Source organism: Petromyzon marinus, chromosome 39 (assembly GCF_048934315.1).
Source record: "Petromyzon marinus isolate PM22_M1 ecotype Great Lakes invasive population chromosome 39, UKy_Petmar_22M1.pri1.0, whole genome shotgun sequence".
NCBI lineage: Eukaryota > Metazoa > Chordata > Hyperoartia > Petromyzontiformes > Petromyzontidae > Petromyzon > Petromyzon marinus.
The window spans coordinates 17073718-17094148 of NC_133705.1; the positions used below are offsets into that span (position 1 = coordinate 17073718).

Genomic DNA, 20431 nt, shown 5'->3' on the forward strand with positions numbered 1-20431 from the left:
CAAAGCAGTCCCACGCATGTCTAAATCGCCGACATGTGTGGAACATGTGTGGAACATGCGTCACTGGGCCCTAAGGCAGCTCTGCTCACAATGAGCTCTCGGCTGATTGTTTTGTTTTAGTAGGAAGCTAATTGAGATTCAACAGCCTCCTCCCTCCGTGGCCACCACGAGCGGCACTCTCCAACAACATGCCTTTCCATTGTACGATTCTAAAACGGCTCGCATCACCACGAGACTATTATATGTGGTAGAGCGGATTAGCAATGCCAGGGCCAACACGTTAAAATAGAGAAATATTGGTCCGTAGGTTAAATTATTTAAGAATTTCAACATCGCACGAACGCTATAACATTCATGGAAAGGTGCGGGGCAGTCTAGGAGCACTACAGAGAAATCCGCTGTACATTGTGCCTGCCTATCCCAGGCATTCGTCATCAGTCGCATCGACTTTTTCAGCGGCAGCAGCTTCAGCTTCACCAGCGCTGGACAACCGCATCCACTCCCATCGGTGTGGAATGCCGCGGCTCGCCGGATCGTTGTGTGACCACCTCAGTGGAAAATGGGTTCCAGTGGCTACCTATCGAACATGGGATTGTTTACAATCTATGCCCACTCGGCTACAAGCGTCTGCATCAATCCTCTCCATCCGACCTCGACTCGCAGTGCGGATCGTACGCAACAGAAGCCAATCGACGCTCCGATCCGCGGCCCAGAGTGGTTGTGATGCTGTTGCCATTTCAACGACGTCTCCGACCCGACCCAACTTGGAGCCAGTTACTGGCAGATGTTCGGGATCCATCCATCGAGTCTACGGCAGTTTTGCAACAGACTCAATCGTGTTGCTCCGCAGAGCTGTGTGTGATCAGCGCAGGTCCGCGATGAATCGATAACCATCGATGTGTAGACCGACTAACTGATAGAGACGACAGCGCAGCGGCGAACTGAGCCACGGCGGCGCAACAACGCATGGCGAGACGGGGCTTTGAAAGTTGGCGTTTATTTGTTCCCTCCCAGTAAAAAGTTATTTACATTAAGACGACAACTTGGAGGTAGAAAGCACTAGAAACCGCTTGCCTCGTTGGTAGAAAATATTTCTGGGATCTCCGATTCCTTGGCCAACAAATGTTTTATTTATGCGATTTTTTTCTTTCAAAACTGGAAACTGACTTGTACATTCAGCTGATATTACCACGTCTGCAAATCCACTCAGCCCGATCAAGTTTTGATGAAGCACGCGATAAATTACAACCCACCGGCACTTCTGATTTTCAAAAGCGCACGTCACTTCAGACTTTCCCCGCCATTTAAAAACACATCGTTATAAAAAATATATATTTGTATATACCTTTTCTTATATATACCGCATATATATGTTTTGCGCCAATTTAGCCAGTTACAGCTCAATTATTTGGGCTTGAAATTCATTAGCACAGTTCACGTTACAAAACACGCTCCCTCGCCACCACACTCGGGGTCTGCGCAGTAGTGTCACTCACCCTCATCATCACCCTCATCATCATCACCCTCATCATCATCACCCTCATCGTAGTCACCCTCATCGTAGTCACCCTCATCTTCATCACCACCCTGGGTACAGTAGTTGAGGTGTTGTGCCGTGCGAAGGGTGATGCCCCCCCCCCCCACCAAGGCTCGCATTGCCTCACCCCACCACGCTCAATTGTTTCACTTTCGGACGACTCGGCACGACTCACGCACGCAAACTTAAAACAATGAAACCGACAACCCTCGCCACACTTTGTTCACGGGACACGTCGACGTTTCGCCGCCGCCGCCGAGGCGAAGGACGTTCCCGGCTGCACAGCACCGTGTGAGCAGCGCACAGCTGTCCCGCGGGCCTCATCAGAGAGGGCACAGCAGCGGCCTGGTGCTCAACACGGATTCCATCTCTCACTGCGGACCCTCGCTGCTGCCTTACCACAACCGCGTCTGCAGGTTGAACTATCGGCCGCGCTTGCACTCACGCCCACAGGCACCATTCCTACCGTACAACATTTGAGCTACGATGCACCGATGAACACCATTCGGGGTTAATTCGACAGACAGTTGTTGTCCGTCATGTCCAATTAGCACCGCTCGGCTGAACGAGGCCACACAAGTGCTCATGGAAGCCGGTGCTACGGCCAGGCTGCTGTGTGCTTGCTCTGTGATGGAGGGTGGCATTGTGGGTAATATCCATGATGCAGTGCGCCCTGAACACCCGGACCCTCGCTGTCTTGGCATGCGCATGTAAACTCACATGCGCGTTCTGGCTGACGGGCTTTCTCCTCGGCTGACAGATCATTTATTCGGCTGGCAACACTCGCTGCGTCGGGCAAATGCGAGCGGACAGCTGGCCAGTCGGCACGTGGGTCACAGTTCAATTCTCAATACAGCTGCCCGGCAACTTACACGGGAATTACCAAAGTGCATCGTCGTCTGCTGTAAAATTGGACTCAAAAAGACCCTGTGATGTCATTGTAAGAGGATACTTGTGTGCTATCATCGCCCGAATCGTAAATTTGGAGGAAAAAAAACTGTGCGTAAAGTAACTTGTAAAACGTTATGGCCCTAAATCAACAGTGGACTCTACGCACCCCACGAGAAAGTGGAGGCGAAGCTCGCTGGGCCCCCGCCCTGCTTCGCAGGGGAGACCGCAGATTCTAAGCAAGCGGCTGCTGCGGCGGAACAGGGAGCGGCACTCGCAGGGGGCAGGGGCCGCGGGGGCGGATCCACGACGGGCGCGTGGAGTTCAAGTGGCGTCGGGGCCGTGGGGTGGGGGGCGGGGGGTGGGCAGCGACATTTCCGCCCCCCCACCCCCCCCGATCCCCTCCAGCCCCCGATGTGCAATTCATCAGCTCCCACTGCCCCCCTTCAGGATCCACGCAGGTCTCGTTGCTAAACATTGGACCTGAAATTACTAATACTGCATTTAAAAAAAATTAAAATCAACCTACAAATGTAACTTAAATCACTTCCATAACAAAACAAAAATAACATCGATAAGAAAATAAATGGAGGCGCCCGGCCAATGGGAGGCCAACGGGCTGAAATGTCTCGGAGGTGGCGGGGAGATGTTGCGCGGCCGAACGGCTTGCTCCAGGGTGGCCCAGCTTGACCCCCCCCCCGCATGGCAGCGCGACGCTGGGGCTGTGCACGCGGAGCCACGGTCGTGGCCAGGGTTCGGGGTTGGTGCCGCTTGGCTACGTCCATCGGTAACTGCCGCTTGTGCCACGCTCCGCTCGCGTTTCAAGAGCCCGGAGCTCAATCTTCACGACCACAACCACTTGAATTCCTCGCACCTCCACGCCCCCCCCCCCTCCTCCCACGGAAGAATTAAACTTCAGAGCCGCGTGTGGTGCACGGCAAGTGGAATCCATCGCCGCACTCCCCGGAGGTCCCCGAGCGGTACAGGCCCCCCCCCCGGTTCCTCCCAAGGTGGGGTTCTCCCTCTGGGGTCAGGTTCATCCAAAGTCCACGAATCTCAGCCCACGAAGGAGCAACGTTTTCAGAGTTATCGTCTCCCGAGCAAGAGGAGGCGGCACCTTCACGAAGAGTCGCTCCACGCAACGAGTGCTCTGGGTGGGCTGCGTAGCTGGGATGGACCCAGTCTCTCCACGGTGATACCATCGCATCATACCATCACATGAAACCCAGCCTGCATCCCTCTACCCTAGTCCATCACGATCCATTTCTATATTCTAGGCTATCACGAAAAATGAAGTCACTAATCCCCCAGTCCTTCCTGACCATACTTAATACCTCTTGCCCTAAATTCCAGTCAGCTGACATTCATGTACATTACCCATCACACCTAGTTTTATCCACTATTAAGTCTGACCCATGACCGCAGAAACCTCCTCATCCTCCCAACCCCGTCCATCTGCCTGAGATGTGCCACATGTAGAGAAGCAGGGAGTAGTGGCGGTGGTAAGTGTTGATGACAATAGTGATTGTGATTATAGTGGTCTTACGGATAACAATGGAGTGGAAGTGATGGAGATGATGATGTGAGTGATGGGGCAAGGAAAGCACAGTTTTGATGGCGGTGATAATGACGATGATGGGTGTGATGGTGGGGTTAGAACAGCAGGGGAGTGGAGGTGCTGATGATGGAGTTAGCGATGGCCGTGATGGTGTTGATGGGGATAGGACAGCACTGTGGTGGAGGTGATGGCTGTGATGGTGTTGATGGGGTTAAGACAGCACTGCGTTGGTTCTCCGCAGGCCCACCAGGTTGTCCGCGCTGATTGAGCGTCGCATCGTCGTCTTGTTCAGGTCCTTGTACTTGTCCTCGCAGAGCCGAGAGATGGCCTAGACCCATGCACGTCACCGCAGGCAGTCAGCCAGACACGCAGCACAGCCCCACACACACCAGATGCCACCGCCTCCTCTCCACTCAGGCAGCTCATACGGCTCAATAGCGTCCTGTGTCTATCTGTTTGTATGTGCATGTATGTGTGTATGTCTCGGTATTTTATGCCTTCAAATATTCCTCTCCCTTAACTCCCCATGAGTTATGGGACAGTTGTGAAAAGTGGAGTTTCTGTTCCTGGGAGGTGTGCTTTTTACCAGCTCCACTTTGGCAGCAGAGGTCTCGCTCCAAATAAGTCGAGCGGCATTATTTTTTGATTGGCTGTATAACGCTGTGTGAAAGCTACCGAAACTATTGTTCTATATGAGCTCTGGGTCTTCTCTATGCTTGTGAAACGTGGATCTCTTTAAAGCAACATCTGTGCCAGTTCGAAACATTGAGGCTGGCCTGTCTATGATGCATCTTTGATTGAACTAGACTGGATTTTGTGATCTCACAAGATCTTTGAAAGATCTGGCCGTAGTCCCAACAGTAGACTCCTCCTACGTTACCTGCGTCATGTAGCCCACATGCCCAGCCACCACATGCCCAAGCAGGTTCTGTTTGGCCAGAGAGAGGGGGCTAAATAGGCATGGTAGGGGCTAGGGAAGACATGGGCCAATGTCGTATGGGAAGACGTGGTGCTGAATGGGCTTGGCAATGATACCAGTGGTGTCAAGATTGGCCTTTGTGAAGGAGGCTCGTGAATTATGCTATTGGGTCTGTACTGTGATCTCCTGCCAGCAAGCCTTGGCAGTTGATGTGGCCTCAAAGTGCATTTAGCCTGGCACAATCGCTGTGGTGACGTCACTATCACTTAGTGTCAAATGGTGGCTGCTGTTGTTGGTGTCTGCAGGTACACATCTGTGCGTGTCTGTGTGAAGTGTCTGCATGCGTGTGTACCTATCTGTGTGTATTTGCATGTCTGTGTGTATTCGACAGTATCTGTATGTGTATTCGACAGTATCTGTATGTGTATGAGCCTGCGTGTCTGCATGTCTGTGCATATCCGTCTGCATGTCTATCTGTGTCTGTATGTCTGTGTGCGCATCTGTGCGTGCATGTACGTGCGAATCTGTGCATGTCTGAGCGTGCGTGTCTGTGCGTGCCTGTGCGTGTCTGTGCGTGCGCATCTGTGTGAGAGACGGAGACCTCAAGCTTCTGTGCGCGCTCCTTGCTGAGCGGCTCCAGGGGGAAGTTGAGGTTGTTGTCATTGGCGAGCGACCGCAGGTCGAAGTAGTACTTGGCGTAGACACTGGACGGCACGTTGATGTTGAACTGCAGCATCTCCAGGAACTGTCTCTCCAGCTCGTTCCTGGAGAGTAGGTGGGTGGGGGGTGCCAACGATGGAGGCCGAGTCAAACACGGAACCCACACTCCACACCCGCGAGTGGCGCCGCGCCAGTCGTGCAGCGCTTACGAAGCAAGGGTTGGCGAGTCACGCGGAGATTTGTTTGTAAAACTCCCCGGAATGGAGCCTGGCGGTTAGGCGAGTGTCTCGCCGGGTGAAAATCCCAGCCACGCGGAGCTACGAGGTGGCAAGGAGACGTCGGTACGGCGAGTGGGTTCGTGAACCCGTCCATCCTTATGGAACTTTGAGCGTTACGTGATCGTATGCAAGGGATTTATCCAGGCACGCCACTTCAAGGCTCGCATTCTGAAGGCTGCGAGTCCACATCTCGATGAGTCGACGCAACCCATTCCCCCCCCCCCCCCCCCGAGGTCGACGAAATGAGCACCACTTTGAGAGGAATTCAACAGTGGCCACATCTCTGTGGACAGATTCGCCCCACCGCCCGTCACAGGCGCTCGCTAACAGCACTTGCCCCAGCAGCCTAGACAATGCTGCACGGGGGAGCTTAGTCTCTGCTCACATGTCGTCCACCGTGATGTCGCGCAGGATCTGGCAGTAGTCGACGTTCCACACGGCCTGGTCGTCCCACACCTTCGACGCCAGCAGGATGGCTCCCAGCAGCATGCGCTTCCACCCGCCCGGACACACGGACACCTCCGCGTACGTCAGCAGCCGCTCCAGATACACCTGGCGCGGGGGGATGTACAGGATCAAGGAAAGCGAGCGATGAGTTGCGTTCAGTCATTACACCTGACCCCGGCGGTGACTCGCAACCCCATGGCGAGTGCTGCGTGGCCTTACGAGGGTAACGATGGCGCACTCGGCGGTGAGCTGCGCGGCGTTGAACAGCGTGCGCACGAAGCGGTAGATCTGCTTGTGGTCCGGCTCATGCTTCTCGTAATCAGCCGGCGTCTCGCTCTTCTGCTCCGTCGCACGACGGCGTAGCGCACAGCAGGCACACGATACGTATGTTACGTCACACGGCAGCATCCCATCGTCACAGCACCACATCGTCGTCACAATCATCGTAACACACCATCATCAACACCACACCACAAAATGATTGCACCATCACAAACGTCACACCGCCACCATCGCCGCCACCACCGTCATCGCCCCCCCCCCTCCCAGCCCTCCCTTACAGAGAGAGGATGAAGTTTTTCATCGAAGATCTCCATGAGCCGCACATCAGGGTCCCTGGGGAAAGAGGTCAGAGGTCGGTGAGCGCCAGAACTCGCTTACGCCCGTAAGACACGCGAGCAGATCGCATGTGTGAGAATCCATCATCCGACATTCATTTACGTTGATCGCGATTCGTTCAGGGAAACCCTGTGGCCACTATAGATGCCGCAACCACTGCTGGGGAAAATAAAGTAATCATTTTGTGAACCGAATCATGACCTAGATTTGTACGAAATCACCGCATCTGAGCGAGTGCTGAATCGCTACGACTCTGCTCATTGGTACACCACGGCGGACAACAAAGTAGCGGTGACATCGCACATGCGACCCGAACCCGGGTGCTGAACCCAACACGAACGCCGACCATGACCCTAAAACCTCCCATAACCCAGCCCTGACCATTCACTCCAGCCATCACCCCGGCCTAACCCTGACCCAAACCCCAGCCCCTTCACTGCTCTGGACAAAACCCAAACTTCAGCTTCCACTCGAGGAATCCAGCTCTGGACCCTAACTCGGCCGTTAACGCGACCACAACCCCAGTGCTCACTCTAGCCCAGGGGTGGGGAAACTTTTCATTGCCGGGGGCCAAATGCGGATTTTAATTCCCTGTGGCGAGCAATCCCACAACAGCTGACACCGAGCCTTGATCACGCCAAGACTGTCGGCACTGACCGTGTGCACAGGACTACTAGACAACCGGTGACTTGACGGATAAATGCCGTTTGCCGGCCCTGTCGTAGTGGTGAGGCCCCGCACAATCCTGAGCTGTGGAATTAAAGTCAAGGCCCGGACAGATTCCCACCACGACCGCCCGAGACGAAGAGTCGCCCTCTCCCTCATCGCTAGAGGAAGCGCGAGCTCCCCGCACGCACGCCGAGCTCCCCGCACGCACGCCGAGCTCCCCGCACGCACGCCGAGCTCAGGCTCGATCCAGCCTGCGACAATCCAAACCCCCCACGAGGCTGCCCCTCCCCCAACCTCGCCCCACCCCCGCCCCCTGGAGCCGCTCCCCGAGACCCCCCCCCTGCTCCCACACACATCTGCCGTTACGACCCCGGGGTCGGGAGTCAGGGGTCGGGCGGCGCTCGTCTGCCTGATCACGACGATACGGCCGATGCTGTACTCTTCTCAAGAGGGCTTTGCTGACAAGTCTCCTCCCCTCCACCCCCTTCCCCTCCTCCTCAGCAGTCTGCCGATGGCAGCCGCCCCTCCGAGCAGCACCGACTTTGGTTTAAGCTGCCTGGGTTCACCATGAGCCCGTGGGAGACGAGGGGGCGCTCCAACCGGTCCCTAGCCCCTACACGTGTCTAGAGTGACGCAGGGCGCGGCCACTCACCTTTTCTTGATGTGGTAGTAAACGGCCAACGCCACGCTGCGAGCGTACGCACATACGCGCACGCAGGCACCGATGTACAGGGATGCACGCAGACAGGAGACGCACAGACGTGGACACGCAGTCAGACAAAGACGCACGCACATAGACATGCACACGCGGGCACGGTCATTCAGACATGGACGCATACATACGCAGGGTCACGCGTGCACAGAAACGCACGCACAAGACAAAAAACAAGCACGGCAATAATTAGAGACCAGTGGGTGGTGTGTTGGGGGTGTTTGCAAGCTGTGTGAGGTGTGAGTGTGGTGTGTGGTGTTTGTGGGATGCGTGTGGGGTGTGTACAGGCTGTGTATGGCGAGTGTGGTATTAGTGTGGTGTGAGTGTGGTGAGTGTGGTGTGAGTATGTGGTGCTCACCACTTGATGGTGTACTTGAGGTTGGGCTGGCTCACGGTGCTGTCGTCCAGAAAAATCGTGGAGCAGGAGCTTGACTTCTTCAGAGGCTGCGTCGGAGAGACCTACTCCCAGCGCATGGCACACACGCACATGCACGAGTGTTACACACACACACACGAGTGTTACACGCACACACACGAGTGTTACATGCACAAACACGCGTTACATGCACACACGTGACATGCACACACGCAACACGCACACACGACGAGAATACGGCGATTGACACGCGAAGTGTCCCGACGCCTCCCTTGCCGAAGGGATGCCGAGTCGCGCTGGGCACTCACGCGGTGAGGTAAGGGACAATGAGTGTGAGCCGGGCGCTCCTGGGGCCATCACTCACGTGGTTCATGTGGACGCTCTTCCTCTTGTCGCGAACTGCAATAAACAACGCACAGCGCCAGCACATCACAACATCACGCCGTATACGCACACACAACTACACACAACACACATGTCACGCCATTCACACATGAACACCATGGTGTACAAACACACGCATCTACAAACACCTACGGACAAGTCACAACGTACACACACACACAAAACTATACACACACACGATCGCGGCACACATGTTACACACATGGCAAACGCGTCACACGCGCGTTGCACAAACCCCATAGTGGTTTTATGGTGTTGGTGTGTTGTCGGGGTTTAGTGTTGTAGTAGTGGTGGTAGTGTAGTTGTTGTAGTGGTTGTATGGTGGCTGCATGTTGTTGGGGTTCAGTGTGGTAGTGGTGGCAGTGCCCGTGCAGTGGCAGTCTCTACCGTCTGGGTGGGACTTGCTGAGGAAGATGGTGCTGGCACGCGGGTGGTCCGAGGGGTTACACTCCCCACCCACCTCTGTGAATGCACACACAAAGACAAACATCCCCCATACAGCCTTTAAAGAATGTTGTGGCAAGTGCTGTTAGTGAGTGCTAATGAAGGCCAGCAAAGCACACGAGAGGGTGGGTTGCCAGCACCATGCCTGGCCGCCTTAGTCTCCCCAGTGGCCACGTTCACGCACTGCACCAGGTACTCGCTTTATGGCTGAGTCGACCTAGGGGATGCCCATGACTGGTTCACATATTCGCCACCATTATTGGTCATGAGCGGGAATTAAACTCGGATCTCCGTGGTTCGTAGTTCAGCGTGCTAACCACTCCAATACCGCTCCCCACACGGGTCCGTAATCGCCTACGGAATTAGAGCGCCATGAGCCTCAGCCGTCGGGTTCGGAGGTAAATCCTTTAATAGGCCCCGTGCGGAGCCGCAGCCTCTCGCAGACACGCAATGGTCACGCGTCTCCGCACGCGCGTCGCTCGCCGCTCGTGTGGCAGAGGAGGGGGAGCACAGGCGGGGCATCTGTCGGTCATCTCAGTCAGTTACCGCTTCACTCCCGGGTTTGTCTCGCGACCTCCGGCCTAGCAGCGAGCCTTCCACACTTTGCGTGATAATCTTAAGGTGCTCCAAGCTTAGCAATCAGCGCTGGCAGTCAAGCTGATGAAATCCGTATCCTAACTTCAACCTCAATTCAAACCCAGGACCTCTCGGCACCGCCGCCTTGCTCCTCCTGCCCACCAAGCCATTGCCGAACGTACGTTCGATTTTCCGATATATTTTCCAGGGTCTACACAAACTTAACTAAAGAAAAGTAACATGATCTGCCCCTAAACTGGCGAAGAGTAAGTCTACGTGTGATGGCACAGGGAGCAGGCAGTCTCATAGATGAAGAGACCAATCGATGCGCTGTGCGTAGCAGCGGGAAGTGACCTCACACTCACTGCGTGAAGACACGCAAACCCCGGAGACTAAACCAGATTTCAAGTCTCAGCCATATCACTATTAATGGCACAAAAACATTATAACTGTATTAGAATGTTCACTTGTTTGGCACATTGCAGCTCTGAGAATGAAGCATGATGGTTTGACATGTGATGAACGCTCTTGTCATGGTGTACAGAGAAGGCCCCCAGTGTGGATAAAGAGGCGATTGTAGAGACTTCAGAATTAGATCTGTGACGTCCCCTTCCGGAGGGGCCGTTCTCCGACACGAGTCATGACGCTGCTCGCTACGAGCATCCAACTCATCTCATGACACGACGCCGACAGCAGTTGGGTATGATTAATAAAAACATCGATATAGCAGAACCGGGAATCGGTTGTACAGGCAACAGGGGAAGGTCACAAGAGTGAGCGCCCGGGCGAGTGAGCGGCAAAGCGAGCGACTCTCGTCCGATGGAAGCTGCAGAAGCACGAGTGCTGCTACTCTTTGAGCAGAGGGGGCGGCAAAGATTGGGTCAAAGGTCGCACTTCACAGGCAACTCTCACTCCCACGGGAGCCTCTCTCCTCACTTCACCTCCTTTATGTACTACGGGGTTAAGGATTCAGGGGGTGTACATACACAGACACACAAGGAACGTTCACCTGTTCTGTATTCATCACCGCCACCCTCGCCGCGGTACTACGAGCGGAGTTGTCACTACGAGCGGAGTTGTCACTACGAGCGGCGGTGCACACAGAGCCTGCCGCATCGCGTGGGACCCTTGGCTGCGGAGTTAGATCCCGGGGTCCCAGGTGCCCCCTGGGGATCCGTGCAGCGCAGCGAGCGTCGCTTCCCGAGCACAAGTCACTTCTTGCTGCTCGGAGTGACTCAGCACAGATCCAACGGCCATCAGAAACGCACGAGTGCACGTGAACGCGTGAACACAGACGGGCCCACCAAAATACACGAGACACCCACGTGTACATATAGAAAAGGATCCCCACTGTACCATTTAACACTTGGGGAAAGTGCTGTTAGCGAGTAGCCTCTACCAAGGCCGGTACGGTACAGGAAGGGGTGGGTGTCAAGAACCACGGCCGGCCGACCTTTGTCTCCACAGTGCTGATGTTTACACACCGCACCAGATACTGAGGTGACCTAGTGGCGGCCCAGGACCGGTTCATACTCGTCACGGATGTTGGCTGTGACTCGGCGCGTTAGTAGTAACGCAGCACGCTAACCACTACACTACCGCTCCCTACACACACGTGCGCACGCGTGTCCCCGGGTGCGCACGCGTGTCCCCCTTCACGGCAGTGCCGCCTGCGGTCACGCGGCTCTGCAGCGCCGGCCGTGGGAACAACGGCGGCGCGAGCGGAGCGGACCACTCAGTGCCACTCCACTCCCACACTGGTAACACGACACCACCAGCGGGGGCCGGCCCCTACCCCCAGCCCCCCACGTCCCTCGCCGTCTCTTTCCGCGTTCGCGACCGTCTCTCTCCGTCCGCCTTTGTCCGTGAAATCCGCCGGGGGAAGGACGTCTCGTGGAGATGAGTTCCGCGAACGCGTCGGCGCCCACGGAGTTTTCCTTGTACACGCGTACACGTAACACACGCGTGACACACGTACACGTAACACGCGTGTGTAACGTGTGACGGCCCACCCGCGGCTTACGGGTCGTGCGGATTATTTGACCATGCTTCATGCCGGATCACACCACTGGGGAGCACACACGTGGCAGCAGACATGGGAGCATAGAACTACAACACAACAATGGGCTTTGCTGCATTACGCGATGCTGCCCGGCACGTAGGCCCGCAGCCTTTACCAACCCTGCTGTGCAAGGTGGTCACCCATCAAAGCACTATCCAGACTTAACCCTGCTAAGCTTCCGAGGTCATAGCTTCCGAGAAGAGATTGGGTGCGCATTCCAGCCGATTTTCTCGGTCGTTTGGGACGGGAGGAGGGAAAACAAGTTTCCACTTTCCCCCAGCAGCCTCGCTGTGCTAGAGGAAGATCAGACTTCAACGACAGAACCTGCTGCCGCCCGGGTCCCGGACGAGCGCATGACGTACGCGCGTGCCCTGCGCACCGTACAGACAGCGATGCATCTTCGGCGCATGCAGAAAATCGTGCGCGACTGTCGATCATTTACAAATCGTGCAAGTAACACGTGATCGTAGATCGTAATCGTTAATCAAATCGCCGCGGTGAGTCGTTGCGACGCGAGAGGTCCTCCCGTCTCCCTCTCGCTATGATGGCCGGCAAGGCACACGAGGGGGTGGGTCGCCAGCACCACGCTCGGCCGCCTTCGTCTCCCCAGTGGCGACGTTTACTACGCACAGTACTAGGTACCCCTTTGAGGCTGAGCCGACCTAGGGGAGGCCCATGGCCGGTTCAGATAATCGTCACCGGTGTTGGCCGTGAGCGAGAATGGAACTCGGGTCTCTGGGTTTGTAGCGAAGTACGCTACCCGCTGCGCCACCGCTCACACAGGCACACGTGCCAAGGCGGGCGCGAGTCCACGGGGAACACCGCGCTCCCAGTCTCCCAGCCAGCAGGAGATATTAATACCACGCACACACACGGCGCTCCCTAGACACAGCACACGCCATACGCACAGACGTGCCACATTCACCCCCACACACGCCACACTCACCGCACATTACCCTGCCAACACCACGCAACATTCGGCAAGCAATAGCCCACTCACCAGTCACACCACTCACCACTCCATATACCACTCTTACTCCTTATTACCACTCAATGTACTACTCTCATCACTCACAATACTAGTCACCACACCACACTCACCAATTAATGATTTACCACACAACCCTCACCACTCCATATACTACTCATAACACCAAACTCACCACTCAATATACTACTCACTCATTAATAGACAAACTACACTCACCACACCACATGAATCAGACACGAGGACAAAAGCTGGGGGATGAGGGGCAAGAGGAGCAGCTGGTGGTGCTGTGTGTGGGTGTGTTGTGCGTGCTGTGTGAGCTGTGTGCATGCTGTGTGTGTGCTGTGTGAGCTGTGTGCATGCTGTGTGTGTGCTGTGTGAGCTGTGTGCATGCTGTGTGTGTGCTGTGCGAACTGTGTGTGTGCTGTGCGAGCTGTGTGTGCTGTGGGAGCTGTGTGTATGCTGTGTGAGCTGTGTGTGCGTGCTGTGTGCGTGCGCTGTGTGAGCTGTGTGAGCTGTGTGCGTGCTGTGTGCGTGCTGTGTGTGTGCTGTGGGAGCTGTGTGTGTGCTGTGTGAGCTGTGTGTGTGTGCTGTGTGAGCTGTGTGTGTGTGCTGTGTGAGCTGTGTGTGTGCTAAGCAAGCTGTGTGTGCGCTGTGTGAGCTGTGTGCTGTGTGAGCTGTGTGTGTGCTGTGTGCGTGCTGTGTGTGCTGTGCGAGCTGTGTGTGTGCATGCTGCGTGTGTGTGCTGTGTGTGTGCTGTGTGTGAGCTGTGTGTGTGCTGTGTGAGCTGTGTGTGTGCTGTGTGAGCTGTGTGTGTGCTGTGCGAGCTGTGTGTGTGTGCTGTGCGAGCTGTGTGTGTGCTGTGTGTGCTGTGTGAGCTGTGTGTGTGCTGTGTGCGTGCTGTGTGTGCTGTGCGAGCTGTGTGTGTGCATGCTGCGTGTGTGCGCTGTGTGTATGCTGTGTGTGCTGTGTGTGAGCTGTGTGTGTGCTGTGTGAGCTGTGTGTGTGCTGTGTGAGCTGTGTGTGTGCTGTGCGAGCTGTGTGTGTGCTGTGCGAGCTGTGTGTGTGTGCTGTGTGTGAGCTGTGTGTGTGCTGTGTGAGCTGTGTGTGTGCTGTGCGAGCTGTGTGTGTGCTGTGCGAGCTGTGTGTGTGCTGTGCGAGCTGTGTGTGTGCTGTGTGAGCTGTGTGTGTGCGCTGTGTGTATACTGTGTATGCCATGTGGTCGGTGTGTGTGCAGTGTGTGTGCTGTGATTGTGTGCTGTGTTTGTGTGCTGTTTGTGTGCTGTGATTGTGTGCTGTGTTTGTGTGCTGTGTTTGTGTGCTGTGATTGTGTGCTGTGATTGTGTACTGTGTTTGTGTGCTGTGATTGTGTGCTTTATGAGTTGTGTGTGGGGGGGGGTTAAATAAAGAGATGCAGAGAGGGGGGGGGGGACACGCCCCCCCTCGCCCTGCCTAGCATCAAAGCCACGCGCTCCCCTGAGTCCAAGCCGCATGCACAGAGGTGACGGAGCAGCAGCTACACACTTCCTGCAAGCAGTGACACACACGGTGACACACTCACACATTAACACACGGTGACACACACTAACACACTCACACACGGTGACACACACTCATACACGGTGACACACACACACGGTGACACACACACACGGTGACACACACTCGCACACACACGGTGACACACACTCACACACTAACACTCACACACGGTGACACACTCACATACTGTGACACACACACACTCACACATTAACACACACTCACACGGTGACACACACTCACACATTAACACACACTCACATACGGTGACACACACTCACACATTAACACACACTCACACACGGTGACACACACTCACACATTAACACACACTCACACACGGTGACACACACTCACACACACGGTGACACACACTAACACACGTGTGAGACACACTAACACACACGGTGACACACACGGTGAGACACTCACACAAGGTGACACACACTAACATACACGATGACACACACAAAGATAGAGATCCCCCATATAGCCTTAACAGACTGTAGGGGCAAGTGCTGTTACCGCTCACCTATGAAAGGCAGAACGGTACACTAGGGGGTGGGTGGCCAGCACCACGCCCGACCGCCTTTGTCTCTCTAGTGGCAATGTTTACACACCGCACCAGGTACTCATTTGAGGCTGAGTCGACCTAGGGGAGGCCCAGGACCGGTTCAGATAATCATCACTGGTGTTGGCCGTGAGCGAGAATCGAACCCGGATCGCCAGGTTCATAGCGCAGCGCGCTAACCGCTACACTATCGCTCCCCACCGTACACGGTGAGACACTCACACACTAACACACAACAACAACCGCCATTCGCCACTAAGTGGCGGTGACGTCACCACGACGCCTGTGCCAGGCTATGTGCACCCTGAGGCCACGTGAAGTGTCGAACGCCCGCTGGCAGGTCACGGGGCAGACCCAGGTGCCACGGGTGACACACACACTAACACACACTCACACACGGTGACACACACTCACACACACTCACACACGGTGACACACACTCACACACACTAACACACACACACGGTGACACACACTCACACACACTAACACACACTAACACACACTCACACACGGTGACACACACGGTGACACACACACACTCTAACACACACTCACACACGGTGACACACACTCCCACACGACCACCCACTACCACCGCCTCCTGGACTCACCACCTCTGCCCACACGCGCACCCTCACTTCGCGGTCGCCCCAGTATTGTTAGAGAGCGCCTACTGAATGTACTGTGTGTACGTTGAACTTCTTTCACACCGTACGTAGCCAACCGTGCTAACGGGAGGTGCGGGGGAAGGTCAACCAACTAAACACCGCAACGCCACCACTATTGTCACAACCACACAAACCGGCACGCACCGACGGCCTGCAACGCAAAGCAGACATAGGCACTCAGGAAAACACACGAACACAGACACCCAGGGACACAGGCACTCAGGGACACACACGAACACAGACACCCAGGGTCACAGGCACTCAGGGACACACACGAACAGACACAGGGACACACACAAACACAGACACCCAGGGTCACACACGAACACAGACACACAGGGACACACACGAACACAGACACCCAGGGTCACAGGCACTCAGGGACACACACGAACAGACACCCAGGGTCACAGGCACTCAGGGACACACACGAACATAGACACAAAGGGACACACACGAACACAGACACCCAGGGTCACAGGCACTCAGGGACACACACGAATACAAACACCCAGGGGCACACACGAACACAGACACCCAGGGACACAGGCACTCAGGGACACACACGAACACAGGACACAGGCACTCAGGGAAACACACGAACACAGATACCCAGGGACACAGGCACTCAGGGACACACACGAACACTGACACCCAGGGACACAGGCACTCAGGGACACACACTAACACAGACACCCAGGGACACAGGCACTCAGGGACACACACGAACAGACACCCAGGGTCACAGGCACTCAGGGACACACACGAACATAGACACAAAGGGACACACACGAACACAGACACCCAGGGTCACAGGCACTCAGGGACACACACGAATACAAACACCCAGGGGCACACACGAACACAGACACCCAGGGACACAGGCACTCAGGGACACACACGAACACAGGACACAGGCACTCAGGGAAACACACGAACACAGATACCCAGGGACACAGGCACTCAGGGACACACACGAACACTGACACCCAGGGACACAGGCACTCAGGGACACACACTAACACAGACACCCAGGGACACAGGCACTCATGGACACAACCGAACACAGACACTCAGGGACACACACGAACACAGACACCCAGGGACACAGGCACTCAGGGACACACACGAATACAAACACCCAGGGACACAGGCACTCAGGGACACACACGAACAGACACCCAGGGACACAGGCAGCACTTCAATATTCAGGCAACCTTGATACTCAGGGACACAGAATCTCAGATGTTCAGGGGCTCGGGTATTCAGATACTCAGACACACAGGGGCTGACTTACTCAGGGACACTAGGACACCGGAACACTGGGACACTGAGACACTGGGACACACTAGGACACTGGGACACACTCGGACACTGGGACTCTGGGACACTGAGACACACTAGGACACTGGGACACACTCGGACACTGGGACTCTGAGACACTGGGACACACTAGGACACCGAGACACTCGGACACACTAGGACACTGGGACACACTAGGACACTGGGACTCTGAGACACACTGAGACACACTGGGACACACTAGGACACTGGGACTCTGAGACACACTGAGACACACAGAGACACACTGGGATACTAGGGCACTGGGACACACTGGGACACTGGGACACACTAGGACACTGAGATACTGGGACACACTAGGACACTGAGACACACTAGGACACTGAGCCACACTGGGACACACTGGGACACACTGGGACACACTAGGACACTGGGACACACTAGGACACTGGGATACACTAGGACACTGGGACACACTGGGATACTCAGGAACTCGGGTACACAGGCACTGGGACACACTGGGACACTGGGACACACTAGGACACTGGGACACACTAGGACACTAGGACACTGGGACACACTGGGATACTCAGGAACTCGGGTACACAGGCACTGGGACACACTGGGACACTGGGACACACTAGGACACTGGGACACACTAGGACACTAGGACACTGGGACACACTGGGACACACTGGGACAGACTAGGACACTGGGACACACTGGGACACACTAGGACACTGGGACACACTAGGACACTGGGACACTGGGACACACTGGGACACACTAGGACACTGGGACACACTGGGACACACTGAGACACTGAGACACTGAGACACACTGAGACACACTGAGACACACTTGAGACACACTAGGACACTGGGACACACTGGCACACACTGGGACACTGAGACACTGAGACACACTGAGACACACTAGGATACTGGGACACTGGGACACACTGGGACACACTAGGACACTAGGACACTGGGACACACTGGGACACACTAGGACACTGGGACACACTGGGACACTGAGACACACTAGTATACTGAGACACACTGAGACACACTAGGATACTGGGACACACTGGGACACACTAGGACACTGGGACACACTGGGACACACTAGGACACTGGGACACACTGGGACACTGAGACACTGAGACACACTGAGACACACTAGGATACTGGGACACTGGGACACACTGGGACACTGAGACACACTGAGACACACTAGGACACTGGGACACACTAGGACACTGGGACACACTGGGACACTGAGACACTGAGACACACTGAGACACACTAGGATACTGAGACACACTGAGACACACTAGGATACTGGGACACACTGGGACACACTTGGACACTAGGACACTGGGACACACTGGGACACACTAGGACACTGGGACACACTGGGACACTGAGACACTGAGACACACTGAGACACACTAGGATACTGGGACACTGGGACACACTGGGACACTGAGACACACTGAGACACACTAGGACACTGGGACACACTGGGACACACTGAGACACACTGAGACATACTAGGATACTGGGACACTGGGACACCGATTCCCGAGCGCGGCCTCTGGACGCGCCCCGCCCCGCCGCTGCCGCCCGGCCCCCTTGGACCCCGACCCCTCCGGACCCTGCCCAGGGGAGGGACCTCGCCTCCCCGTTTCCTTCCCGGGTCTCCCTCGCAAGGCAGAGGCCGGCGTCTCGATGGGCTCCCACCTGCGTATACCTCGCGCCCCCTAGCCCATGTCCCCTCACCCGTGCCGTGTCCCCATCCTCAAGGGCCTGGCCGCCCCTACCCCATGCCCCCTGAACAGTGCTGCGCTCCCACGGACGGCCCCGAGCCGTGTCCCGCGCCCAATGCTCCCAGACTCGGGCTGTCCAACGCGCCCCGATTCCCGTGAGTCCAAGCTGCCATGCCCCTCGTCCGCATTTCCCACATGCTCCCGCCCCAAGATTTAAATTGCCCCGTGCCCTCACCCCCAATGTTCACATCCCCAAGTCCATTCCCCTAACCCCATGCCTGATGGATCTGGCCCGGGCCCACCGACTCCCATCGTACGCTCCCTGTACCTCACCGTGCCTTGCCCCCCATTCGTGCGGTGCCCATTGCCTGACTCGTGCCCTGGCATCTTCGTGCGCCCCTCCAACCCCTTGACCCCACGGCCTTGGGCCTCGTGCCCCGAGAACAAACTCCCCATGCGGGATGACGCTCCGATCCCAGGGCACGTCCCCCTCCCATGCCCCTTCGCCTGAGCCGTGCACCACGGTCACACTCGGCGTGCCCTCCCACGCTCTGTGCACTGTTACCCCCTCGCATGCCGTGCGCCCCCCCCCCCAAACCTTGCCCTGAAACCCATGCTCGACGTCCGCTGTGGCTTCGTGCCCACTGCAGGCACCTCTAGCCGTGGATCTCGCCCGTGCGTGCCCCCCGCGTGCTCCCGTACCGTCGAGCGCCGCCTCCCTGTCGCTGATGTGCTGGAGGTGGACGGCGGCGCCTCCGTCGCGCTCGTCGTCAGCGTGCGCCGCGCGGTACGGCTCGGCGTGGTTGCGGGACGGGCCCGGGCTGCCGGGCGCCGCCACGCAGCACGACGCTCGGTTCCCCATGGCCGCCGCCGGCCGCTGCTGTTCGCTCCTTCTCGCTCACGCTGCCGCCCGCCCGCCTAAACCCCGCACCACCGCCGCCATGCGCCGCCGCCGCCGCTGCTGCTGCCTCCTCCTCGCCCTCGGCTCGAGTCGCGATCTCCACCCCCCACCACCACCACGCCGCCGCCGCCGCCGCTCTCCTTCCCGGGCTCCGCCGCGACCACGAGACGCCCTCGCACCCCCCCGCCCCGTGACCGCGCAGTTGGTACAGCCCGGCGGGACCGTGACGTCACGTGCACGTGTAACACGACCGGCCATCTTACTCGGGGACACCGCCTCTGGTAGCGGTGTTCAGCGCAAATCCGAATGTGCCGATGAGACGCCGAATATGGAAACCTGGCCAGAGTTTGCGTGTGGTGTACGCGTATTGCTTGTTTTTGGCTCGTTTTCGCACTTTCCCACCCTCCATTGTCCCGCCACGCTCGCCCCTTGTCCCAGAGCGGCTCGGTTCAACGGGGCCTCCCCAGCTGAAATAATAAACTCGCGAGTAATTAAATCGATGCTGCTCATAAAAAAAAACTCAGAAAGCCGTGTGG

At 56.5% G+C, this 20431-nt stretch overlaps 1 protein-coding gene across 1 annotated transcript; it reads right to left on the reverse strand.

Moving 5' to 3' along the window:
- Positions 1 to 981: 981 nt before the first annotated feature.
- LOC116950422 (cyclin-Y-like protein 1) lies at positions 982 to 20046 on the reverse strand. The gene is made up of 10 exons (XM_032968145.2): positions 19697 to 20046; positions 9455 to 9529; positions 9027 to 9061; positions 8645 to 8745; positions 8227 to 8262; positions 6848 to 6902; positions 6507 to 6626; positions 6226 to 6392; positions 5504 to 5666; positions 982 to 4311 (listed from the first exon to the last, which is right to left on the reverse strand). Exons 1-10 carry the CDS (start codon positions 19854 to 19856, stop codon positions 4195 to 4197), a joined length of 1029 nt encoding a protein of 342 aa, XP_032824036.1. The 5' UTR covers positions 19857 to 20046; the 3' UTR covers positions 982 to 4194.
- Positions 20047 to 20431: the final 385 nt, after the last annotated feature.